Genomic DNA, 25,793 nt, shown 5'->3' on the forward strand with positions numbered 1-25,793 from the left:
TATAGATCTTATATCCTGAGAGCAACAAGAAGTGCTCCTGCACACTCAGGTTGAAAGAAAAGGTGTGGAACGCTTTGCACCTCTGAGACTTTTTGAGATCTACTGGTTTAATGTTAGTTGTAACTTCTTACGGGGTAAAAATGGAGCAGGGCAATATTATTTTGCCTAGCTTCTACTCTGACCAGGGAGACTTAGGAGAACAGAAACCAAGTTCAAAAGGTTTATAATGTCGCGATGTTTAACAGAACCCAAGAAAGAAGGTGTAAAGTGGATGGCTTTCTCCTTTACATGAGCTTAAAGAAAGGGCTTTGGCCTGATAAACCTACAGGTAGTAAGTTTGAGGCTTGGTGTTCAGGGAAGGGGCGAGAAGTTAGGTATTTCTTTGGCCTGAGCTTTGCACTGGACAGCAGCTCTGTTCAGTCTCCATGTCCAGCCTCGCCACACATCTCACAGTTAAAGGGAGCCGTGGGGAAAAATGCTCTTGAGTATTCCCCTGGGGCCCTAGGGATGACACAACCAGATTCCGGGTTTAAAATATCGCCGCTGCCCCCTGACCCAGGCAGCATGCCTTTGCCTTTCTCCTTTATTTTTCCTTTTTTTGGGCAAAACCTAGTCGAGAGGGACGACCTTGCTCTCTTCACACTTTTCCTCTGGCTGACATTGATATTGGCAGTCACGCAGCCAACATATATCTGTCCCCACCTTTAGGTTATGAAACTCGATGGCCTTGTACTAGTTCAGAGTGTAGTCCCCTGACCAGCATCAGCATCCCCTGGGAACTTGCTAGAAATGAAAAATTTCGAGATCCCACCCCAGACCTACAGAATCTGAAACGAGGTTTTCCAATAAGGCCTCCAGGTGATTTTTGACGTACTCAAGTTTGAGAACCACTGCATCAGTTTGTCAGTTTGCGTAAGAATGTACCTTTATTTTTGTAAACCAAAATGAATTTATGGGTGTACATTGGCCATTTTAACATTCTCGGGCTTTCATTCTGCCTGTATCATGAGCAATAGGGAAGGGTGAACGTGGCACGTCTGTCACCTGTAATATAGAAAGTTGAAGTTTGAGAATGGCTGTGGCTGTGGGTTTCCTTCTCTTGACCCACGCCCATCCCCACCGGAAATGCTATGCCAACTTGGGCGAGTCATTTTGTCCCCTGAACGGGGCACCTCGCACCACCTGACACATGCGAGGCTTTGGCGGTGGCCACAGAAATCCCGACACTCCTGGTGTGGGTAATGGAGAAGAGCAGACTTTACCTGATTTGTGCTCTTACTCACTTCTCTATATTCTACCGGGTACGAAGCAAAACCAAAGGCTCTCGTTACGGTTGGAGAATGCGTAGAGCATTTTAAAAATTCTCCCTTTGTTTTATTTTAACCTAGGACCAACTTTAAAATACTGGAGGGATGGAAAAGCCACCAAGGGGGCACCCGGATTTGAACCAGGGACCTCTTGATCTGCAGTCAAATGCTCTACCACTGAGCTATACCCCCGCACCGCTCCTTCGCCAGGAGACGGCTCTTTTGAGTGGTAAGACACTCCTACACTGAGCGTGGGAAACAGGAAAAAGGAGAAAGGACAGGGCAGAAAACGGGGCCAATTGGAAAGCAGAAGGTGCCCAGGTCTGGGGATCCCCAGGAGAGCTGAACAACAGAGGTGTGGGGAGGGAAGAACACGCCCGGGCTGCGAGGCGCTGAGTTTAGGCGGTAGGGACCGGTTCCGCCTACAAATGCGGGAAAGGATGTGGGGGGAAGGGAGGCTAACCGAGGGGCGGGGCAAAGGGTTCCCGTTCTGTCTTGCAGGTTCACTCCAGGTCCGGTGTGTACAAAGGAAAGTCCCCAACTCTGGGGAATATGGTCGAGCGTTTAGGAGGGTTCCAACTCCACCCTCGATGTGTGCGAGGGGTTTGCCAACCTCCCCAGAAGTGCGGCCAGACAGACTCTGCGCCGCCTCCAGCGCGGGAAGAGCCCTGGGAGAGCGCGGGGGACTAAGGGGCGCCACGGGCCAGCAGAACTCACCTTGGCGCGCACCCTGAGCCCCGCAGCACTTCCCCAGAACCGCCCTCGCGCAAACCCACGTCGCCCAGGGAGCGCGCTTCACTGCTCGCGCTCCTGCTCGCGCCCGCGGCGCGTCCCCGCCCGGTGCAGCCCCTCCTCCCCGCTGTGTTTATTAGGGGAGGGAGGGCGGAGGCGGAGGCCAGTTCCCTAGCTCCAGCCGCCGTCGCCGCCGCCTGTGTAGTTGCAGCAGCCGCCGTCGCCGTCTTCCGCCAGCTCGCTCCGGGGAGAGAGGGAACGTGCACGAGCTCGGGCGTCCCCGCCCCAGCCTTTTCCGGAGCTATGAATCCCAACTGCGCCCGGTGCGGCAAGATCGTGTACCCCACGGAGAAGGTGAACTGTCTGGATAAGGTGAGTCCCGGGACCGGGAGACGCGTTTTTGCAATCCCGAAACTGTGCTCCAGATTGAGGGAGGAGAGAGGGGCCGGGTCTCCGTCTCCTTATTCCCGCGGTCCCGGGAGGAGGGAGGGAGGGCGGTGTCATGGGGTGTGGGGACGGACCCCGGTTTGGAAACCAGGAGATCCGAGGCGAGACAAGGGAGTCCACGCGTGGCGGGCAGCCACTACTGGCGAAGACAGCTCTGCGCGCCGGGGTTGGACGGCGGAAGAGTAGAAAAGCCGGGCCCCGGGATAGGGGGTAGGGGACGGTTAGGGGTGCAGCTCCGCCCCTAGGCCGGGGAGTGAGAGGAGACAGCCGCTCCCTCTCCCCGCGGCGCGGAGCGCCAAGTAGGCGGAAGCGCGGGGCTCTGGGGGAGGGGGCGGCGGGGGGCGGGGCATTAGCTTGGGGGCCCCGCGCCGCGGTCAGCTCTGGCCGTGAAGCGCGGGGCTTCACCGCCTGGAGACTGGGGGGCGTGGGCCATCATCCAGCGAGTGTTGCATCTGGTGAATTGAGCATCGGATAAGGACCCGATTCCCACTGCGATACCCCCTATTTTGAACGACCTGCAGTTCTCTCGGTGGTGTAGCAGCTAATAGACTAGCAGACCTCCATAGCTTCCCAGCCCCCCACCTCAAATAAGAAGCCGACTCCCGGTGCTGGGCTACCCAGCCGGGGCGGGGCGGGATCGGGTGCTGGAGCAGGGTGGGTCGGGTGCTTCGCAGAGGTCTCCTGAAATTGTAATCAGAGCCTGAGACAGGCTTGTAGAACAAAGAGCTAACTTTTCAAAGCAGGTTTCCCCAATGGAGGGTGGGGTTAGCTGAGTTTGGGGGAAGCCATGAAAAGCGGGAGGTATTAGGGGCAGGGGAAGGTGGCCTTCTGGAAATTCACTGTCCCCTGGTGCCCTTTAAGCGTTGTCCTCTCCCCCTCCTCCCCACGCTGGATTCGTTCATCTGGTTACCATTATACTTTTGGAGGGGAGCGGAGAGAACTGGGTGTTTCCAGCATTTTGGGGTAGGAGTCCGTCCTCTTCTAAGCTCCCTAAGATTATAAGGCATAATGTGCCTCTTTGCATCCCTTCCCCAGTCTGGAGGAGAGGCCTCTGTGATACTGTCTCTCTCTTCATAGTGCCTTTCGCCCATCTCCCAAAGCTGGCTTGAAGTCCAAATATTCCCTTCTTCCTGTGAACTGGCAGGGGTTAGGGGGATGGAAGAGGGGTGCAGAGCCCTAGGGCCAAGTTCATTGTCCACCTAGGTTTTGTTTGGGAAAGGTTAGTTCATTGGATACTTTGTGTCTCTCTCCTCCCCTTTGGGATTGGAGCTTCCTTAGTGACCTTTGGTCTCTGAGTCAGGGTGAGAGGGTGGGGTTCCCCAGTTCTGAAATATATTTGAACTTGCTTTTGGAGGAAGGGGTGATAAGGGGCTGCTGCCGTTTCACTGTCTCTCCTGGGTTTGGCTGGACAGGAGGAGAGGAGGGCCATATTGTGGGCACAAGGGGTGTGGGTACTGACCTTCCCAATGACCATGCCAGCCTCTGGAGGGCAGGACTTTGGAGGCACTAGCTGAAGAACTATCTGTCCTTGCATGTGGGTTTGTGCCGTTCCCTGGTGGTGGGGATTTTGGCCTCTGCATCTTGAGTTCCCTATGCCCCGCTTTTCCACGGTCATGAATTGGTAAGACTGTGGGCAATGGATGATGGGAGGGATTGCTAGCCCAGCAGTTGGGAGACTTGGTCCTAGCTCCTGGTCTTCCTCCATCTGCTTTATGAATGGTTCTAGGCCTCAGTATTCACCATCTGTTAGATGGGTATGGTGATGTCATTTCCTTGGAGGTGGGGCAGTGCATTAAAGTGTCTGCCAAAGGATCCGGAAGAGGATGTGGTTGGTATGGGCTGTGCCTTCCCTCCTGTCTTTCTGGGATACTCTGTTGAGCCCCACGACTGGTTGCTCATGTTAAAGATCTTTGGTTACTGTGTGTTGGAGGGGAGGGGGACAGGGATCTTGCAAGGTGCCCTCCCCCCACCTGTTCTCTTGCCCTAGTTGTAAGAGAACGTTCAGGTAGGGGTTTCCCTGGGAAGTGGGAATGGGTGATTCCTCCCTTTTTTTAGAGCTCTCCCTGTAGGAGGTGGCCCAGGGGATACCTCCCCTCTACTCTGAGTGGGAGGCCTGGAATATCCAGGGATCAGACCTATTCCTTCCACCCTCTCCAGGCACTAAGGGCAGGTACTTGTACTGGGGAATTGGTGCCTAGAGGGCTGAGACCTGGGAGAGGCGACATTCATTCCCATCGGCACAGTTGCTAACCAACTTCCCAAGGCTGCCCATTTATGATAGAGAGTCAAATTAGACTCGCCTATTTCACTATCATTTCCCTATGGCTTGTGGCTCACCGTGTGACCGGACCCAAAGCACAATCTCTGTCGTAAGGATTAGCCTATTCTCCACGCTGAGCCTTATCTCCAAAGGCTCAGGTGGGTAAAGGCCATGTCACCTGTGATGGCCACCCTGCCCCCAATCTGCAGTAACCAGTGTGCTCTGCATGCTGAATAAATATGTATTGCTGATGACAGTGTTTGAGGAAGGAGGTTGAGATTTGCTTCCCCAGAGGATTTCTGGGATTAGAATTGGGGAGAAACAGGGTGACCTCATTCACTCATTCACTCGACATATATTTATTAAGCACCTATATTGTGCCAGGCACTCTGAAGGGAAGCTATAGGGCCTTTGGGGAGGGAGGGAGACTGTGAATCAAAGTGTCCTCTACATTTTAAGAGAGGTGAAGTTTTGTCCCAGACCCCGTTGGGAAACATTTGTGTCCGGGGACCTGCATTGTCCAGAATCTTGCCTGACCCTCTCCCCTGGCTTGTGTTTCCTGGCTCCTGAAAACAGCCGGAGACTTTCAGGAAGGGTAGAGGATTGGTGGGCTGCTAGTTCCCCTGAAATTACCCATTAGGAGGGCTCTCTGCCTCTGGTTGCCACCCCTCCCCCTCACTCCCATTCCAGGGGGCAGCAAGGTAGAAGGCAGCTGGGCTGGACACAAAAAATGGAGACAGGTCCTTGTAACTGTGGTGCCCCCATTTTCCTAGCTGAAGCTGGGAACCCCAACCTTGTGACCATCCATTCATAGTAGCTACTGTTTACTGCCATGTGCCAGCTCAGTCTTCACAGCATCCTCACAAAACCTATGTCACTGCTCCTATAAATTATGAACCCCACAAATGGAGGCTCAGACAAGTCCTATAGCTCATTCCCCTCTCAGCCAGAGCTGGAATTCAAATCTAAAGTTCTTTGTGCTCAGCTCCACTGCCTGTTGTGTTTATAAAAAGTACTTTTATTTACACTATCTCATTAGTGTCCATAGCGGTCCCTCCCCTCCCTGACTCTGGCCTGAGGAATGCTGTGGGCCTGGGCTCTTGCCGGGAGCTGCCCACAGGAATAATTACCTCCCCCTGGGAATCTGGAGGTGCCACCAAGGTCTGTGCCTTTAAGCCAGCTGCCCAGGTGGCCATCTGAGCTGGGCTGGTGATCTGGCCAGGGTGGGGCCCAGTGTTGCCCCTGGGGGAGGGAGAAACTGTAACCCTGGGTGACAAGGGAGGGGAGGGTCTCATTCTCCAGTCCTGAGTCATGGCCCACACCAGGCAGCCGGGTGCAGAGGGCAAGATGCCAGGCTACAGCACAGTGTCCTGACATTTGCTGCATGCCCCTCACCCAGAAGTGCGAGCAGCCGCTTCCCCCACCTCCACAGTGATTCTGGAGGGATGGGGACTTGTCCAAGCCTTGCCCAGGTGTGGGGACCTTGCTTCTGCCCCCGTCAGCCTCTGCCTTTCTGTGGGGTGGGTTACAAGTTTGGAGCTGGTGCAAGGGAGAGTTGAGGGCAGTGCTGGAGCATGGGTGATGAGCTGTGAGGCTTCCAACAGGCACCAGAGGTCTGGTTTTTGTGAACGGGAAACAGTGGGCTTCCAGGACAGCAGGAAGGATTAGAGTTGCATGCCCAGAAGTGTACTTTGCTCCCCCAAGTCTCCAGTCCCAGGAATACTTCTCTGAAATCTTACCTGGGGCCTAAGAAGGGAGAACTCTTGCTCTGGGACAGGCCTTATAGGACAGGAAAGGAGGCAGACAGGGTCACTGTGGGCTTGTATTGATGTATTTCTCTGACTATGTCCTTCACCAGATTGGATTGAGACAGGGATGGTTCCTTTCATCTGGGGGTGTCTGGCCTAGGCTTGTCCCACAGGGACTATTAAGTGACTGGCCATCTTCTGCTCCCCGCCTCCTGCTTTCCTGTCCCAAAGAGATACAGTGGTAGGAGCTGCTAGATTATCTTTAACCTCAGACACCTCCAGAGAGGGGAGGGAAGTGACAGGAAGCAGCCAGCCAGAGAGCCATGCCAGATGCTGTGATAAACTTGGAGGCTGTGTCTTCTTATCCCTCCTCCCAGCACCTCTGTGGGGACCATGATTTTAGCTCCACTTCACAAATGTGGAGACTAAGCTCAGTAGTTACCCTGAAGGCACTCAGTCCACTCTTGTTTTCGTTATTCTGCTTCTGATTGCTTGTAAGGGAACTCAGCCTCTAATGTGTCAAGCTGGGAGCAGGGAGGTCCCTGGGCATGAGGTGGAAGTGGGCACCTTCCCCTTGCATGGGAGCTCCCCTTCCTCCAAATGGCAGCAGCTGGGGTCTTATGGACACCCTCCACTGGATGTTGGCCCCATACTCCAGCCTGGTCAGTCCCACTGGAGTACTATGCAGGCTGGCTTCCCAAGGGCCTCGGCTGCAGGCTCGGACCTGGCCATTTGATAAGGTAAGGCTGTCTTTCTCTCCCTTTATCTCCTGCAAGTCAATCAGCAGGCAGCTTTGGAGGTCCCCAGTCCCAGGACAGTGCATATTCCTGCATATGTGTGTGTGAAAGTGGGTCATGGTCTGGATTCCAGAGAATGTTTTTCCTGGCAGGCCCCTGCGGGGTGGGGGTGGGGTGGGCAGGGGCCCATGCAGGGGCATGTGCAGCTAAGCAGGCAGAGGCTAGCAGACTGGGTGGTGATGAGGCTGGGCACTCTGCCAGTGCCTCCTGGGCATTGGGGGAGGGAGAGGGGCTATTACTTTGGGGTCTGACGGGACAGGGACTACCCTGTTCTAGTTATCTGGTCCTGGTGGGTTGTATGTGTTGGGTGTTGTCCCAGGAGGAGCCAGTGCTGGGCTTTGGGAAAGGCCTGGGTTGGGGGCTTTGCTTCCAGAATTCCAGCTAGCCTCCTTCCCAAAAAAGCGGTTCTCCTATCATGTCATTGACCATTCCACCACTGGCGAGTCCTTTGGGTCTCCTTGATAGGGAAAGTACTCTGTTAGAAGGCATTACCCCCAACTTACCCCTGTGGTCTCTGGTTGAAGAAGTCTGGTTGAAGGGTCTGGGAAGTGGTATCCCAACCTCTCACTTCCTTTTTTCTGTCCTCTCCTCTGGAGTGTCCCAGAAGCTGCCCTTGGCTGGGAAACACATTTGAAAAGCACTGCCTTGGGGGAATTCCTTGACAGATGGCCAAGAACCAGCCTTGTGCAGGGTACCTTTAAAAGTCTCCCTGGGCCCTTCCCTGGCTTCTGGCCTCCTTCTTTGAAGGGTCAGGAGTGTCTCCCTTGGTTGCTGGGAAATGGGGCAGAGACAGGCCAGCCAGGTCACCCATGCAGCCTAGATTCTGGGCTCCCAGAAGCTGGATTCCTGGTAGGTGCTCATCTGGGATCTCCTGATTTTCAGGGGCAGATTTCTCTCTCATTAGCATGGGTTTGCCTGAGGACCAACATTTCTCAGGATGGGGTCACTTCTTTTGTTTTGGTTGCTCTTCCCTCATGGTCGCTGACTCTGTTTCCCCCCACCGTCAGCCACCCTGGATCGGTCCCATTTGCTCCATTACAGGTCCCTTAGCTTTGCGGGAGTCTTACCTGTCACTCATTCTTGCTCACATGCACTGGAGCTGTGGCCACAGCGAAGCCCCACCTGCACCCCAACATGTGCAGGCCCTCCAGTATGAGCCACTGAGCCCCCTTGGCTGAGGTTCTTTCCTGTCATTGCCCAGCATCTGACATTCGAGTTCTTCGGGGTGCCAAGTGCTGGGCTGAGGGCTTTGCAGGTGATTTTTCATTTAATCCTCAACAATCCCAAGAGGGATAAATATTCTTCTTTGCATGCTACAGACATGGAAATGGATCATAGGTGTGGGCCCTAACCAAGGTCACACAGCCGGTCAAGGTGGACCTGACGTCCACTATGGGGCGGGGGGCCTGCCTCCCCACAGAGCTCTTTAGTGCCTCAGGGAGCCCAGCTGCTGGGTGCTCTCTCACCCGTTACCCAGCTAGGGGTGGTTGGTGGTGGGTGGTGTGAGAGAAAGGCAAGGGGAGGGTAAAGAAAGGGTGAGGGTGTGGTGGCTAGGGCCTGGGACTGTCACCCCCTTCCCTGGTCAGGAGTCCCACGGGAAGGGGGAGGCATCAGAGCTGGAGTATCATCAGGGGCTCACGTGTGTCTTGAGGCCCTGGTGTGGGACTGGGCTGGGCCCTCCTCCTCTTCTCTAGGCCTTGTCAAGGCTGAGGAGCTGCCCCTTCATGTTCCGCAGTGGCTTCTTAGCAACCCTGGCGCAGCTGTGCATAAGCAATGAGGCTCCTCCAGCCGGGCGTGGGGGGTGGGCAGCAGGAGTGGCCTGGAGAGGTGGAGCCTACCTCTGAGGGCGGCTTGCCACTACCATCACAGTTTCTTCCCTGCTTCAGGTCTGCCTTTCTCCCCTCCTGACAGCTGACTGGTGGGAAATGGGGAAGCGGAGGGGAGTGTCACCAACTGCAAGAGCCTGTGGCTTGAGATCACCAGGGTGATTGTGTGGTCCAGTCCCTGGGGTGGAGTCTGAGTCCCCTTCCTAAAGTCCTGGTGTCTGACGGGTGTCCTCCCTCTCGCTCTGTCCCCAGTACTGGCATAAAGCATGCTTCCACTGCGAGACCTGCAAGATGACACTCAACATGAAGAACTACAAGGGCTACGAGAAGACGCCCTACTGCAACGCGTGAGTCCTGCTGTGGGCAGGGGCTGGGTGGGCACCTCCCTGGTTCGTCCTTCTTTCTAATAACCACAGGGTGACTGCCAAGCACTTCCACACTCTGTTTGATAAGGATCAATCACATTTAGTCCTCTCCACAACTGGATGAAATAAAGGCTGTTAATATTCCCATTTTAGAGAAGGAAACCGAGGCTGGGGAAGGGAAGGGACTTTCCAGAGATTACATGGCTAGTGAGGGGCTAGCTCCAACCCAGGAGAGGAAGAGGCTTTTCTTTCCACTGTACCCTGCTGCAAGAGAGGACCCAGTATGGTCTTTCAGGAAAAAGTGACTTGCTTCCTTTCTGCCCTCTTCTGTTCTCTGCTTTGCCTTCCTTCATTTCTCTCCCTATAAGAGCAGTAGCTGTCTCCTCTTGTGTCCCCCCTACCAGAGGCTGTGGGCACTACGCTCTGGGGGCTCCTGGCTCCAGCTCCTGGTGTTCATCCCTGGAGAACTGAGGACAGTGTGAAGGGGTGGCCTGGCCTGGGATTTTCCCTGCTGGCTGAGGGAGGCCATGTAGACCTTCCGTGTCTTTGCCAGCTGGCTTGGGCTCTGTTCCTTCCACACAGGGGCGTGCCGTATGGCCTGCTGTGGGAGGTGGGTAGAGGTAAACAGAGGGACAGCCCCATCTCATCCTATGCAGTTGAAGAGAGTGTAACGCCTTCCATCTCCAAGTTGGTCTCACTCATTGAAAATGCAGACTCAGTGCAGCCCACAGCATATGCAGGACCTCAGAGCCACCCTGTCAGAGCAGGGCCTTTGGAAGATCAATAGTAAAAAAATCAATAGTAAAAAAAAATTCAGGATCTGACTTTGAATCCAGGTTTTTTTCTGTTAATTCTGTCAGGAGGCTCTCTGTAGCTGAAATTCACTCATTAGGGGAACTTTGGAGCTTGTCTAAAAGGGATTGGGGGCTTCAACCCTTTTAAAAGGTTATCTCTCCCTAACTGTACCCCTAAGTCCCTGTTAATACCTCAGTCTCACCTCCGTGGGGGTTTGATCACTTATCAGGCATTTACTGCCTGCTGGCTGCTGTATGCCAACCTGGGCCGGGTGCTTGGAAAACAGATTTCTGATAGAATCTTAAGCCCAAGAAGCAACATTAATGTTGTCACTTCTGAGATGGACTGGGCTACCGGACAGGTTGCTTGGGGGTAGGAGGAGGGTCAGAGCTCTGCTCCTCCTTCAGCTGCCCCTTCTATTAGCTTCCACTGAGCCTCTTCCCCCACCAACCCCTCCTATCCCTCAAGGGAAATGGGACATTCCTCAAATTCTTAAGGGCTCACACAAGCCCTGATTCTTTGCCACTTCCTCCCTCTGTTGGGGAGTGGGGTGGGGTTCAGCAAAGTCAGAGGCAGGGCAGTTAACCACTTGATTGCTGGACCACCTCAGTCTACATTCTGGGCATTGAGGTTCCTCTGGGGGCAGCTTATGAGCCTCTGCCCGTCCAGTCCCAAGTCTGGCTGGGCCCTGAGCTCAGTGGCGGAAGGGACTGGTCGTCCTTCTTCACATCTCTTCCTAAGACTCCAGTAGCCTAGAATTCTGTGAGCACTGGAAGTTGGAGAAAGAAATCAGTCTTGTCCTTATTTTCTCAGCATTTCCTCAGCCTGGTACCAAAGCCCCAGCTTACTTTTCTTACCATCTTCTGGAGAGGCTGCAGCCGGTGGATGAGGAGCTCCTGTAGGGGTTGGGGGCTCCAGGGGAGGCAGAAGATGAAGCCCTCTTCCCTGGATGCAGCTTCTAACCTGCCTGCATCCTTCTGTGATCCCCTAGCCTTTACAACCCTACCTCTGCCATGCCTGGTTGACCTTTGGCCCAGCTGGGGTATTACCTGAGAAGGACCCCAGATGAGAGGGTCGAAGATTTGGGGGATTTGTGGCCCAGCTGAGGTAGCACCTCGACCAAGGCATTCACACTTTTTCAGCTGAGTCTGCTGAGTAGTGGGGCAGGGCCAGCAAGCCAGATATGGGGATCCCAGGATAAACCATAGGTAGGCTCAGCCAGCAAGGAGTGCCCTCTGACCCTGTCTGAGCCTAGACCAACAAGTACTGAGTCCCACCTGCTACGTTTCAGGCCTCATGCTGAGTGTCCACTCTCATTCCATCCTGGTTTCTTCTGCCTCCGGCCCCATCCCTCAGTGACCCTCAGGTTCCTGAATCCTGGGGTTTCCAGGATGTAGCTTTGCCCCAGCTCCCAGCCTGGTCTCGCTCTGTGGACCTTAGACCTGCCTTCCTTCTCGGCAGCACTTCCCACACAACACCCAGAGGGGCAGGTGATCTCTCCTGGCACTTTGCCATGAAGTTGGGCCCGCCCAGCCAGTGAGCATGTGAGTCTGGGTTGTTGGGAGACCTCTACATTCTCTTCATGTCTGGCCAGCCCTGAGCCAGGATCTTGCAGAGGGGTGGTCAAGAGAGAAGAAAGCTGTCATTCCCCAGTGGCTTCTCAAGACTGAAATAGATTTAAATTCTAGAAAGTGACTATAAGCAGCAAAAAGGCCACTTCTGTTTCTCTCCTTGCACCAACTTGTTTTGGGGTGAGGCCAGGGAGAGAACACAGGCCAGAGCTCACAGCCAGCCTTCTGAGTGTCAGTGGACCCCAACACACGTGCGCTTAAACATATGCCTGGTGTTCCTGCAGACACACATGCCACCGGCTGTGGGGATAGGGAGAAACATCAGGGAGTTGGACTGAACAGGCTGCGTTTGTGTTCATACTTCCAGGCCACAGTACATTCACACACCCAGGCGCCTCATACACCCAGGTGCCACTAGGCAAGGTAGAGGCCATATGCCTGCTTTTGCATAGTAGCCAGCGGTGCAAGAACCATTGTTAATCTGATTCTTTCTTGAAGCCTCTAGGTAGGTGGGGTCAGCTTGTTCCCTTGGTTAGGAAAATATTTATGCTGTCGATTTGTTTTGTAAACCTGATTTTCTTAAAATGGGGCATATCTATCCACCCATACAAACCTGTTCTTTATCTCCGTGCAAAATAGTCTATGAGTCTGAGGTCATAGGCACAGGGTGGGGTTGGGGAGAAAAGTGCCTGTTCCTTTCTCCTGGGGGGCCATGAAGCAGTGGAGGCTGCAGACCCCAGGCAGAGTTGCAGGCCAGGGAACCCTCTGCATTGGGATATCAGTAGGGGCTGGACAACAGCCTGGAAAAAAAGGGAGTCCTCAGTTGTACCCTTCCCATCTTCACTCAGATATTGAGGTCCATCCTTCAGTTTCCTTGAGCTGTAGGGTGAGGGGCTGAGGAGGGTGATGTCTCTGCTTCTGGAGAACCAGGGACTGTGGTCCTGATTTTTCCCCCGGGCCTCAGTGTGGGGTGGGGCCTATGCTGGTGGGGCTGGGTGCTTAAAGTGTCTCTGGATTCTAGCAAACTACCTCAAATCCCAGCTGCTCTTGGAGAATGGGGCAGAGGTGGGTAAATCCAGGACTGGGACCTGGGACTTTCCCATCTCCCCAGAATTTGCTGTCTCTGCTTGGAAAAAATGGGATCAGTTGTCTTAGGGAGTTGGAAATAGAAGGGGGAGTGTGGTGTGTGTTTGGGATGGGGAGGCAAGTGCAAAAGGCGCATCCAAACAGCCTCCAGGTAGAAGCCCAGCTTCACTCTCATGCCCAGATCCTCACGTTCAGAGATGCCAGGGTCTCAAGGAACTTCAGAGATCATTTTGCTTCCTAACATCCCTGATTTATAGATGAGGAAACTGAGACCCAGTGTTTCCCTGCCTCACCCAACTTGGCAAAATCATTTCCCCTTAATATTGCCATTAGGGGGAAGTACCAGCTTTGATTTTTCATTTTGTCTGATCCCTGAAGGCTGATAAGTCCTTCCTCATGTCTAGCCTTGATCTTCTTGGCTACTCATTTATTTTCTCTGGTCAAATAATGCCTCCTTGTTTCCTGTCCCCACCATTTCAGGCCCTTAGGCTTGGGGACTGGTGAGAAGCTGGGTTAGGAGGGAACCTCCACCCTACTGCCCTGGGCAGTGTTCCCAGCAGGGGAATGAGATGCTCCTCCCAGAGGCAGGATGTAGGGGCTGAGTTTTTTTTTTTTTTTCCTTCCCTTTTGGGAAAACCAAAGGCTCCTTGTTGCTTTTGTTGGTGTATTTTTGTTCCTCCTTGAACAAAAAACTGTGGTTTTTGAAGGGGTCCAAGGCTGGAAGGGGTGAGGTTGCATTAGAAAGAGGGAACTGGGCTTTCAGGATCTCTGGTCTGTTCTTGTGTTTGGGGAACACAGCTGGCCAATGGCAGGACTGGGGGTGGCTGTGCCCACCAGGCCATCACTGTCACCAGTAAGCCCTTAAGCAGGAGCCTTGCTCAGCATCTTCCTTGTCCTCATAGGCCCTCCAAGTAGGAAGGGGACACTCAGGTCCTCTGGGATAACCCCCTGACCTGGGATGAACCTCCAGTGATCTGTGAGGATGCAGCAGGGGCCTCTGCTCTTGCTGCATCCTCACAGGTCACTGGACTCTTGACACACCTGCTTTAGAAAACTTTTAAGGAGCAGACGACTCCTGACGGGGTGGCTGAGAGACCATGAGGGTCTCTCATAATGGCGAACCACAGGAAAGCACTGGGTGTCTGAAAGATAAAATACTTTGTTCTCTACCCACCTTGCTAAACACATCTTTCCCCAGAGTTCTAAGAGCTGGGGGTGGATTGGGGTCCACCTGGAGAGAGATGTCAGCCTGCCCTTAGGTAGCTAGGCAGCTGAGGTGGAGGGGAGAGTGTATTGGACAAGGTCTCTTGTTCTTGACACTGAGCCTCAGTGTCTTTATCTGTAAAACAGGCACAATGGTAAGGCCTGCTTTTTCTAGCCCAAAGCCTTGTGGCTGATTCTAAGAGAAAATATGCACAGGATACAGTATATGAAAAAGTCACTTTGTGTGCCTGTTAGTTTTGTGGGAGGCCTAGGTTGCTGCCAGCAGGTACCTGATTGCCCTGCCCTGTCCCTGTTCTTGACCTCAGGAATGCTAGATCCCTTTCCCCCAGACTTGTGTCCAGTGGGTTGTCTCCATGCCTCTTTACCAGAGCAGCTGATACTGCTCTGAGGGTGGGGTGGGGCATCTTCAGAGGGCCCACTGCTTGGAATGATTAAGGAGGGACTGGGCACAGGCTGGCCCATGAAAGGGACAAAGAACAGCTGTGCTCTGGCCCCAGTTCCAGGCAGGGCTGGGACTCCCAGCTCTCCCCACCCTGGCCCCTCACGCCCTCACTGTGGCCCTGTCTGTGCGTGGGGCTGGGGTTCCCACAGGGTCACTACAGGACTCCTCATCTGTCTCAGCGCCCACATGCACACGCATCCATTCCTCTCAACTGGATCCGAGTGTCAGGGGTGGGGGGAGTTTAACCCTGAGAACAGAGGAGGGAAAAGGTAGAATTCCCAGCCATTGTTTCTGGAAGGCTGTCAAATCTGTTGTGGCCCCCTAGGAAGGCAGTCCTGCTGGTGGGGGAGGGGCAGGCGCTGACGTTCTTGCATCCTCCCCCCTGAAACAAAGCTTGCTGGCTTCCTTACCCGAATTGGCTGCGAGGGCCCCGCAGACAGGCCTGGTTTAGCCCTGTGGGCTCCCCCGCAGTGGAGGGCACCCGTGCAGTCTGCATCTCTCCCCCACCCCCACAGCTGCTCTGCCCGCTCTCCTTCCCGGAGCTGCGGATGAGGTTGCCATGGGAACCTGAAGCACAGCGAGAGGGGAAGGCAAAGGCAGGGTTGTCTCGCCAGGGCTGGGGGCCATGGGGAGGGGACAGGACTGACCCAGCAGGAGGAACACAGCCCTGCTGCCCTTCTGCCTTCCTTCGGACGGGGGTTGGGGTTTAGGAGGTGGGAGTAACAGACTGGAGGCTCTGGAGCTTCTTTAGCCTAGTTAATCTAATGCAGGATTAAAATCCCCTTCGTCCTCTCACCGGATTGAGCTGAGTCAACATCTAGGCTGGTCCCCGCTTCCCTTCTTTTGGGGATCAGTGTTCTGGCTGTAGGGGGCTGAGGTCTGGGGGTCATGATGGTTCCAAAAAGAGGAAGGGATACCTGCCAGCCCCTTCCAGAGGCACCAACGGCACGTCACCGGGTGGGGGGAGTTCTCCTAAGACCCTTCTGGTAGTGTGTAGGAGGTGTCAGAACGTGGTCTCTGTGGCTTCAGTGTCCAGGAGATGCGCCTCACTGCAGAGGGCCCATCTCTGTATTCGTCCTGTATGACGAATAATTTGGTGTGTGTAGGAGCTTGGCACGGTGGAGCGGGGGCCGTCAGGCACCCATGTCTGGCTGTCCTTGGGCCACCAGAACTGGCACACCATTTTAACCCTGTACGTTCAGGCACATGGGACACCTCCGGTTTGCACTGGCTCCCTTGCACATGTGTCTGCTGAGGCTGCTGGCTGCCCTTCATCTCCATCTTCTCGGAACTGACCCTTCAGGTTCTGGGCCGGAGCCACCCTGGAGGTCTTCTCCATTGCCTGCTTCAGGACCTAACCTCCCTCCTCTGCCACATGAGTCTTCCTACCCACCCTCTCTATAGCCACCCCTGATACCTTCAGAATGGCTCCGATTTGGTGGGAGGGTCATCTCTGAAGCCTGCCTCTTAGGGCCTCGAGGCCAGCCAGTCCTGCCGGAGCTCCTCAGTGGATCCCTCCTCCTGTTCTCTTTCTTGTCTCCAGGAACAGACTCCCAGTTGATCCTCCCTTTCCCTGGAACTGCTCAGGAAGGTTGACGGGAGCTCCTCAGCTGTGGGTGGCCCTGGCCTAATGGAGCTGGGCCAAGCCTGGACGCTGGACCCACAGCCTTAGCCCCACATTCATCCATGGGCCATTTCTGGTGGCAGCTGCAGGCACCTGTGTTTGCTTTTCAGTCTCCTGCCTCCCGCCTCCTGCCTTCCATACCCCTGCTGGGGGAGCTGTGGGCCTGGCCGAACTTGGGGGGAGGTCCCAGGCTGGGCAGTGGAGGCCAGGGGGAGGGGAGCAGCTGGAACGATCTGGGTCCAGGAAACTAGCCCAGTGGGAAAAAGGATTTGCTAAGGTCATGCAGTGAGTCAGTGACAAGACCAGAGCCCAGCACTGTGCCCTTTCTGGTTGTTCCCACCCCCCCTTGGTTTAGTTCTCCAAACCCCAAGTCCTGCCTTTCAAAAAGTGGTGGCCCAGAGGGAAGTTGTGTGTTTACACATAGCTCTGGCTCAGGGTGGTGTGAGCAGCTGGGAACATGCCAGGTTTGGTGGGTGCGCAGAGGTAGGAGGGCAGCTCATACCCAGGGTATGTCTGCCAATCAGGGTGGAGCATGCCCAGAACAGGCAGTTTGTCCCTTACCTGAGCACAGCCTGTGAGTCAGAGATTTTCAGGTAGCCACGCTGTGGTGAGGTGTGGTCACCCAGCGCTGAAAGTGGCCATGCTTCGGCTCCTGCCCCAGGAGGCTATCTACCTGTCCCTGCAATAGTTGGGCCCATGTGGATGCCCAGACATTTCACATACCTTGACCACATTGTTTAACCTCTCTGAGCCTCAGTTCTCCCATCTGATAAAGGGGGACAATAGGGTGTTTGTGATAATTTGATGCGCTAGGGCATGTCTGTCCTTAGCACAGGGCAGACATCAACTTTTCTCAGTGTTGTTAAACCACAGTGACTTAGGACTGCATCTCCTCTAACTGGTTTGCTGGGGAGCTTTGTAGTGGCCCAGTAGGAATTAGGAGACCCAAGTTCTAGTCTTGACCCAGCTTCAGTGCCAGGTTTGACATTTGTTTATTCAAGAAATGTTTATTGAACACCAGATACAAATCTAGGAGCTTGGAATAAATCAGTTAACAGAAGAGACCTCCCCAAGAAAACCCCTCACTTCGTGGAGAAGTAGTGGAGAGAGAAAACAATAAACTAGCCTGATAAAGAAGTTAATTATGGAATCAGCTAAGTGCTAAGTGCCTGGCGCCAGCATGCTAGTTCCTCCCCTGGGAAGTGAGGGGGTAGGACCGGATGTCCTGGAGGTTCCTGCAGGCCTGGCTCTGAGGGAGGGCTGTGCTGGCTCCTGATGCCTCTAAGGCAACCCTCTTTCTTGGGCACAGGCTACTTGTCTGTCCTGTGTCTGGAGATTGAAGGGTTTGGTTCGGAGTGCAGGGCCCCTTGGGAGACTGGGTGCAAATCTGGATGCCACTGATTACTGGCTGTGGGCCTTGGTCACATTGTTTTGCATCCTCAAGCCTCAGTTCTGCCATCTGTCAAGGGCGTTTGTGAGAATTTGATATGCAAAGGAACATATGCCCTTGGCACAGGGCAAACACCAACTGTTGTTGCAGCGTTATCTCTCACCTGAGGGTTACTTCTTTTCTGGCTTTAAGCTGATCCCTTACCTACCCTTCAGTTAAGTTGGACCTTGTTAGCCCTTTGAAACACCATCTGGAGGTGTGCATTTACTTTCTCTCCCCACTTCCTCCAGGAAGTCCCCCTGGATATGCATGTCTCTTTCTCCTTTTCTTCTGTCTATCTCTCCTGCCCTTCCCTGCCTGGTTGGTCTCCATTTCTGGTCTTAGCTGAAGGCTTTGTCCTGACCTCATGCCCACCATATCCCTAATCTGGCTGGGCCCTCCTGGGTGACCTAGCCTCCTCATCTTCCCTGTGTAGTAGATTTAAGGCATGGATTATCCCCAAACAAGGATCATCTGAAACCCTCAGAGTCCCCAGGGCCTCCCTTTGGCTCAGGACAGTTCTCCATAGCTGGCCAGATGCTTGGCTTGTGTCTTCCAGCTCAGCCCAGGCTGAATCTGAGAAATGCTGGCCTCCCCTTGGCCATGGGCAGTGGACACTGTTGTCCTGCTGCGGGGGCAGATGTGGGGGCTACCCACAGATAAGAGGAAGTTGCCAGGGGAGAGTCAGGGGTCTGTGAGACACCCAGAGGTTCTCACCCCTTCTCCAGGATGACCCCCACTCTGTTTTTTCTGTTCTGCAGACACTACCCCAAGCAGTCCTTCACCATGGTGGCTGACACCCCGGAAAACCTTCGCCTCAAGCAACAGAGTGAGCTCCAGAGTCAGGTGAGCGGGTGGGCCCGGAGGGGAGGGGCGGCTGTGGTAACCCCTGGATTTGGCAAGGGCCCCCTCCCCTGTGCTCACCAGCAAGGCGGAGGTGCTGAAATCCTAGCGCTCGCCTTGTGCCTTGTTTCCCTGCCCCCGCCCCTGCCCCCAGTTACCTCATATCCCCTGATTTCATTGAAGGAGTGGCGGAGGGCATGCCCCGTGTCCTACCTCAAGTGGGTTGGAGAGGTCTCATTCTTCTCTGGGATTCTCCTGCAGGACCCCTAAAGGCTGCCTTCTCCAGGAAGCTGCTCTCTGCCTTTTCTGCAGTCAACCCCATCCTCAAAGGAGGGAACCTTCTTCTCCAGACTCATGCTAGTCTGAGGTTACACAGCCCATGCTCTAGAGCCATGTTCCATCAGAGGGCAGGATGCCAAGGGGGCCTTGCCCTGGGGGCCTGTCCTGTCTTTGTCTCCTTAGGGGGCCTGGTTTTCCTGAGCACCTGCATGGGGAATGGTATATGGCCCTGCAGTAGGGAGGAGACAGGGTTTCTACTCCAGGGAAAACTCGGTCTTTAGTGGGCATAAGGAATAAGCAAAAGGTCCAGAGCCCTGAGACCAGAACAACTGACCCTGCCTGGGGGTCAGAAAGGCTTCTGGAACAAGCCTGGCCTGGCAGGTTGGAGTAGGGTGGGGCTTCAGCAAGACTCCTTGGAGAACTTAGCCAAACAGTCAGGGTGCCCAGGGCCAGGAAAATGTTGCAGAAGACCCACCTGGGTGCAGGGGCATCTCTCCTGATGCCTCTGGAGTGGGGCGCCTGCTGCCGGATCTTTCCATGCCCTCAGGGAGAATCAGCCCTGTGCTGTCTTCGGCTCTATGCGCACTCTCATTTAATCCTCCTGGCCCCCGATGAGGAAGTGCTGTTTTTCGCATGGTACAGATGAGGAAACAGGCTCAGAGACATTAAGGGACTTGCTAAGGTCATACAGATAGTAGTAGAGGTAATAACAATATTAACTGCTAATGTATCGAGTGCTTAATGCTCTGGACATACCAGCTCATTCAGGCCTCACAGCGGCTGTGTGCAGTTGGCAGGGTGATTCCCACTTTATGGAAGAGTAAAAAGATGCCGGTGGCTTTGAATGCTGGTTTGTCTAAACTCTGGGACCTGTGTTCTTTCCAGGTTGCCATCCAGCTCCCTGAGAGAGTTATCTCTACCTTGATAATAAACATAATAGTCCCTCGTGCTGGTGAGAACTCTTGTGGCTTAGCGAGTGCTTTTAGCTACTTCAACTCATTTGTCCTTGACCCTGCTCTGGGGGCTGTCAGGTGAGGAAGGTGAGGCGGAGAGCAGCCCCCAAATTGGCCAGTTGACACTCACAGTTAGTGAGGTTTCAGGATCCAGGCTCTGTTTTTTTCTCTTGGGTGCAGTGACCTTGACCATGTGTAGCCCTGGTGTGGCCTGAGGCTCAGGCCTTCCGTGTGTCCCATAGTGGTGGGGAGCAATTAGGGGAAGCTGGTTTTTCTCTTGGCAGCAGCTCACATCTGTCAGCCTGGACCCCATCTTTCCTGTGGTGTGAAAGCTGCAGTAGTGGGGGAGCCCGTGCAGCTACAAGATCCCTGCCAGCTGGGCAAGGCTGGGTGGCCCAGCTGGCATGAAGGTTTGTGACAGCCCTGAGACCTGGGCCTGGTCTGCAGAGGGAAGATTCTGGCCAGCCAGGCCCTGACTACTGCCTCTGACCCCAACCCTGTAGGGGGCCTGCTAAGGCCAGAGGGGAGGGGGTTTTAGGGGGTGGGCAGGCCAGAGTATCTCCGGGCAACCCATACTCACCTCATAGCTTGCGAGGAGCAGTCAGAACCCCGGGCTGTGGGACTTCCATGGGAGGGACCTGGGGAAGGGGTGCAAGGTGGGGGCAGTAGGTCTTTGGAAAGGTGCAGGTCCGGAAGTATAGGAGTTTGTGCACACACACTCACACAGAGTCAGGGGTGAATGGGACACACACAAATACACACACACACTCCTGCTCAAGGGAGGAGAAATTCAAAACCTGCTGATTCCCTCAGCCTTTGTCAAGCCCACACAAGCTTGGCTGTAGCTCTTTTTGCCCCTGGAACCCAAAGCCTGAGCAACTGGGTCTGTAGGAGATGGTGAAGGCACCCCTCCCCAGAATCCCAGAGCTCCTCACCCCACCTGTGCCCCCTCCTCCCCAGAGGCCTGGCCTGTTGTGCACCTCCTGGGCTCCCCAGGCCCCGGGCTCTCATGTGGGCTGTGGAAATCAAGAGAATGGCAGTCACTCTTGACTAGGTCCTCATGTAGGGCCAGGCCCTGGCCTCATTTAATCCTCATAACTCCTCGATGAAACAGGAACCCTCGTCATCCCCATTTTACAGCTGAGGAGACACGTTTAGAGTGGCAGCAGCAGATTGCAAGCCCTTTGCTCTTAGCCGTTCTGCAGCCTGCCGTGGCACCAGCCCTGCGCGCTCAATCTGGTGGGAGGTAGCGGTCACCAGTGGGGGCTTGGGGCAGGGCTTATTAGAATGCAGATTCGTGGGCCTCTACCCGAGAGGCTTCTGGCTGGAAGTTCCGGGCATGGCCCAGCTACCTGCGTTTTGACAGCCGTGGTGATTCTGGTAAGCGCTTTGGTTCCACTTTGAGAGGCTTAGAGCTGGGCTCGGGGAGCTGACGGAGCTGCCCCCACCCTGTTCTGCTATGAGGGGCAGGAGCCATGGGAGTTAGGGCTTTGCACTGAGGACACAGCCCTAATCTCCTGCAGCTCCTCAGGGGCTGGGAGTTGGGACTGGGGTAGGCAGAGGGTGGAAGCCAAGGCCTTGGCCTCTTTGCAAACCTGATTCTCTCTCTCTTCCACCTTCCCCTGCTATGTGCTCTGAGCATGGCTGCTTGCCTCTCAGCTTCTTTCCCACCCTAGTAAAATGGAGACTGCAAACCCCAGTTGCCTAGAGGTCAGGGGCTGGGCCTGATGCTCCGGGGCTTGGAAGGGCTGAGTGGGCCTGGCGGGTTGTGGGGGTGGGGGTGGGGGTGGGGTGACAGGTGCTGGTTCCTGTGATGCTGTGGGGACAGGGCTGGCTAGAGCCGCCTGGGGCTGGCTAGAAGGGAAGTGGGAGTCTCCTCTGCCCGGCTGCCCCACCCCGCCAGGGTGATGGGCAGGGTTCGTTCCAGGGCCCCTTCCTGGGCCTGCCAGGGTGTCTCAGCCCTTCTCAGTTTCTGGAAGCTGCTGGTGCTGTTTCAACTTTATTTGATTTCCTGTCTCTAGGTTGGTTCCCAAAGTGGTACTTTGGGTGTCTGGGACACCTGGAGCCTCCCTTGTGGTGGAGGAAACCACAAAGCTGACCAGAAATGACCTCCTGGGTGGTCCTGTCCAGGCCTGGCTGAGGCAGGGAACTGGCGGCCAGGGCCCAGCCCCAGACCCAGGCTGAGTGAAGGCAACGTCTTTGGGGTGGCGCTGTGGTGGGGGTTTCTGTATGGCCCCCTGAGCATAGGCAGAAGTGCCAGGAGAATCTCTTTTATATTTTCCCTCATTAGCATACCTCCATGTGCTGCAGCCCCAGCACAGGGTGGAAAAGCCACAGGGAACAGAAGAGTGCAGGAAGACTCGGGCCACACTCTGCGACAGGGTTTCCACTCTTATCTCAGACCCTGTGTCCAGCACAGTAGGCAGCATATCTATGTCATTCTAACCTGAGCTGACTGAAGGTCAAATCCCGGGTCTGCCACCACTAGCTATGTGACCTTGGGCAAGTTGCTTAACTCCTCTGGGCCTCAGTGCCTTCATCTGTGGAATGGGGATTATCTCTCTCCAAAGGTTGATGTGAGGATATTAGTACATACTAGGCATTTAGAACAGTTCCTGGCGTAGAATCAGCCCTTGATAACTCGATAAATGTTCGCTCCTGCTGTTCTCTTGGGAAGGAGAGGAAATGGAACTTGGGCATAATGAAGCTGGGGAATGGACACAGTGACCTTTTGACAATTGCTTTGAGCACTGACCTTTTTCATTAGCTCGTCTCCCCATCTGTGTGTGCCTTATTTTAAAACTGATTTCGTCTTTTGTTGGTTCCCCAAGGCAGTTATTTTCCAAGTTAGGTGCTGGTTTGTCAATTCATTCATGATTCACCCAACACACACTTATTTGCACCTACTGCTTGCTGGGATAAGTGGTGAACAAGATAGATCCAGGAAGAAGTAGACATAAATCTGCATGTAAAAAGTAGAGTTTCAAGGTCCGTGGTTGTTTGGGCTGGAGGCCGAGCCTCAGGCATCAGTCCTGACCGTACCTTGGGAGTTTCCAAGATGGGAGGCCCAGGCAGCTCCCAGGCATGGCATCATCTGACCACAGCTCTGAGCTGCACCCCGACCCTACCAGCAGTTGGGTTGAGTGACCTGGGGCAGGTCCTGTCCCTCCTCAGAGACCCTGTCATGTCCTGGTGAGCCCTCCCAGATGAGGGCAGCCCCTCCTGCCTGGGTGACCTGGGAGCCCTGAGCGAGGAGCGCCAGGCAGGATCCTCCCCACACTCCTGGCTCCCCACCCTCTACCCCTGCTACTCCAGCACCAAAAGACCTCAGAGAATCTTCCCTACCTTTGCTTCTCCATAGTTATGGCCTGCAGGTGCTTAAATGTGGCCAAACTCCAGAGCTGTTCCAGGGGCCCAGAGAGGGGGACTGATGGCCTAAGGACACACAGCAAAGTAGTGCTGAGCCCAGGCTTCCTTCTGTCCCTTCTCAGCCCCCACTCCACCCCAGGTCCTCCTTCTCTGGCCTTTGGTGCCAGGAGGGAGATTATCCTTCCCTGGCAGGGAGAAGCAGTTCCTGAGCCTGGGAACCAGCTGATGTCATTTGCAGTGTGGCCATGGCAATTATTCCCCTGGATTAGGGGCCTGACCCTGACAAGGCCAGGAAGTAGGGGAAGGAGTGGGGGACTGGTGATTGTTCAGTGCTTCAGTGTTGACAGAGCACTTTCTCACCAACCTTCACTGGTAGTGCTGAGCTCTGCCTCACACTCCAGGGTTCAGTTCATTTGCCTCTTTAGGGCCATTGTCTATGATCTGCAGCATTGATTGGAATGGGTGGGATTATGATCATCATTTTACAGATGTGGAAACTGAGGCTTGAGGGGTTAAGTCATCACCCCAAGATCCCTTAGGAAGTGAGAAACAGCCTGTGTTAGTACCAGCTCCCTCTGGCACTTTGCCCATGGGTGGTGGTAGGAAGCCCTCTCCCCATATTTTAACTGATTCTTGTGACAACCCTTTTAAAATGAGGAAATTGGTGCCAGAGACCTTGGATTTGGGGCTTCTGCATCTGGAGCTACATTATTTCTAATTCTAAGTGACTTACTTATTTTCTCTGATGCTCTCTACTCAAAGGATGTCCCTCAACCTAACACGAAAGTCACCACGCTGTCCCGGGCTCCCTGGAAGAGCTGATGCTGGGGCAGTTCTGGGCCCTTCGTGTGGGAGGAACTTTTATGCACTGTGTTAACTTCCAGTCTAATGGGCACTAGCATATCTAGGCCTTTGTGTGTAGCCTGATGAGAACAAAAGAGGTTCCAGAACCGTTTAGGGTGAAGAACCCTGTGGATGGGTAAGCTGGGGCTCTGGGGGACAAACAAGGAACCCCGATCCCTGGGGGATGTGAGGAGGAACTGACAGGTGCAGCCATGGCTGCATATGTGTGTGTTGATGGTCAGGTCAGGGTGCAGCTCAGAGCTGCGGCCAGATGTCTCCGTGCCTGGGAGCTGCTGGGGCTTGTCATTCTGGAAACTCCCAAGGTCCTGGGCTTCATGTCCTGGGCTGACCTATTTCCAGGACAGTGCAGCCCCACGGGAGGAAATCCAGGCAGCTGGTGGGGTTTGGAACAGCTGGCTGCTGAGGTTGACAGTGAAGTCTTTGAAAGCCAAGGAATAGTTCTGTGTCCTGTGGGCTTTTCCAGCCTCGATTCTGTTCTTCAGAATGTCCAGGGGAGGACACAGTATTCCTCACAGTTCAATTCCTTTAGTGCTTGGGAAGTCCTTTCTGATATCTGACTGGTACTCTAGTACTTGAGTTTGCATGGAATTCTCAGAAGAGGAAGGCAGAGGTTGGAACTGTCTGTCCCCCACCAATTTTGTCCCCTTCTGTGGCAGTGATCTCAGAAGCTGGCCTGGCAGTCTCCAGGAAGCCGCTGGGGCCTGTCAAAGGCTCATTGATGGAGGCTTCCGAGTGGCTGTCTCACTGCCCTCCTTTCTGGGCGCCAACTTTATCCCTTAGCATAGCCCTCACTCAGCTGGTCTCCTAAAAACTCCACTGGGTTCTCGGCAGAGAGGGCCACGTCCTGGTTAGGGTGAGGGCTGGGGCACTCGGGAGCTGTGGAAAGAACCATCTTCCTGTAGCTTTCAGGCAGGATAGGCAGGCAGTGAAGGGTCAGGAGTCAGGCAGATGGGAGTTTGCATCCTGGTGGCTCTGGACCTTTGCTGCCAAGCTGTGTGTGTGACCTTAAGCATGGGACTTTGCCTCTCTGTGGCTCAGTTTCCTTATCTGTAAATAATAATAGAGCCAATAATAGTATATAGTAAGACTTAAATGATAGTCATGGAAAGCCCTTGGCACTCAGAGTGCACTGAATACATATTAATGAGTTACTATTATTAGCCTAACACTTTTTGACTGAGGCTTCCGCTTTGAGGTGGGGGTGGGGGTGGAAGTCTCTACAGGGGGATTTCCGGTCAGGATCTCTCTCCTGGCTCATTGCTGCCGTCTTGACCCCAGTCCCTCTCCCTCGGTCCCCCAGGTGCGCTATAAGGAGGAGTTTGAGAAGAACAAGGGCAGAGGCTTCAGTGTGGTGGCAGACACACCTGAACTCCAGAGAATCAAGAAGACCCAGGATCAGATCAGTAACGTAAGCTCCCTGCCCCCGTGGTGCCCACTCTGACCTGCTGCCCTCCCATCTCATCCCCTCCCTGCCGGTCTAGCAGACATGAATGAAGCCAGTTCTCTGCTGTCCCTGCTCTCCTGGGCAAGCCTGGCTTGTGGCTGCTTGAGCAGAGGGAAGGGAAGGGCTTAGGGTTCTCAGATGCTTTTACTCTGTGCACTTTCAGTATCCCTTAACCCCCCTGTGCCCAAATAGCATTTCTACCTTGAAAGCACTATACTTCTGGGGGTCTGATGTGCTAAATCACACACACCCCCACCGTGCTCTCGCTGCAGGGTTTTTTGTCCTGGCTGTGGTGGGTGTCAGGGTCCAGACGGGCTGTTTTGTCTGAGCACAAAGGTCAAAAAATGGGTGGCAGGGGTGGGGAGGGGCCAGCCTCCTTGTCTGCTTC

General features: G+C 54.5%; 1 protein-coding gene and 1 non-coding gene across 3 annotated transcripts in view; one reads left to right on the forward strand and one right to left on the reverse strand.

Annotated features, from left to right (window-relative positions):
- Nucleotides 1-1,427: 1,427 nt before the first annotated feature.
- Nucleotides 1,428-1,499, reverse strand: TRNAC-GCA (transfer RNA cysteine (anticodon GCA)). The gene has a single exon. It is a non-coding gene; the product is annotated as a tRNA-Cys (tRNA).
- Nucleotides 1,500-1,873: 374 nt separating this feature from the next.
- The window catches only part of LASP1 (LIM and SH3 protein 1), a 38,544-nt gene continuing 14,624 nt past the window's right edge, over nt 1,874-25,793 (forward strand). Inside the window, exons 1-4 of one of the 2 annotated variants that reach the window (XM_036990857.2) lie at nt 1,874-2,411; nt 9,370-9,464; nt 18,415-18,499; nt 25,262-25,369. In XM_036990857.2, coding sequence (XP_036846752.1) covers nt 2,343-2,411; nt 9,370-9,464; nt 18,415-18,499; nt 25,262-25,369 — 357 coding nt within the window. In that variant the 5' untranslated portion in view covers nt 1,874-2,342. The remainder of the gene's footprint in view (nt 2,412-9,369; nt 9,465-18,414; nt 18,500-25,261; nt 25,370-25,793) is intronic. The other variant, XM_017680947.3, reaches the window with a different exon arrangement.

The sequence above is a fragment of the Manis javanica genome, chromosome 4, assembly GCF_040802235.1.
Source record: "Manis javanica isolate MJ-LG chromosome 4, MJ_LKY, whole genome shotgun sequence".
In the NCBI taxonomy this organism is placed as follows: domain Eukaryota; kingdom Metazoa; phylum Chordata; class Mammalia; order Pholidota; family Manidae; genus Manis; species Manis javanica.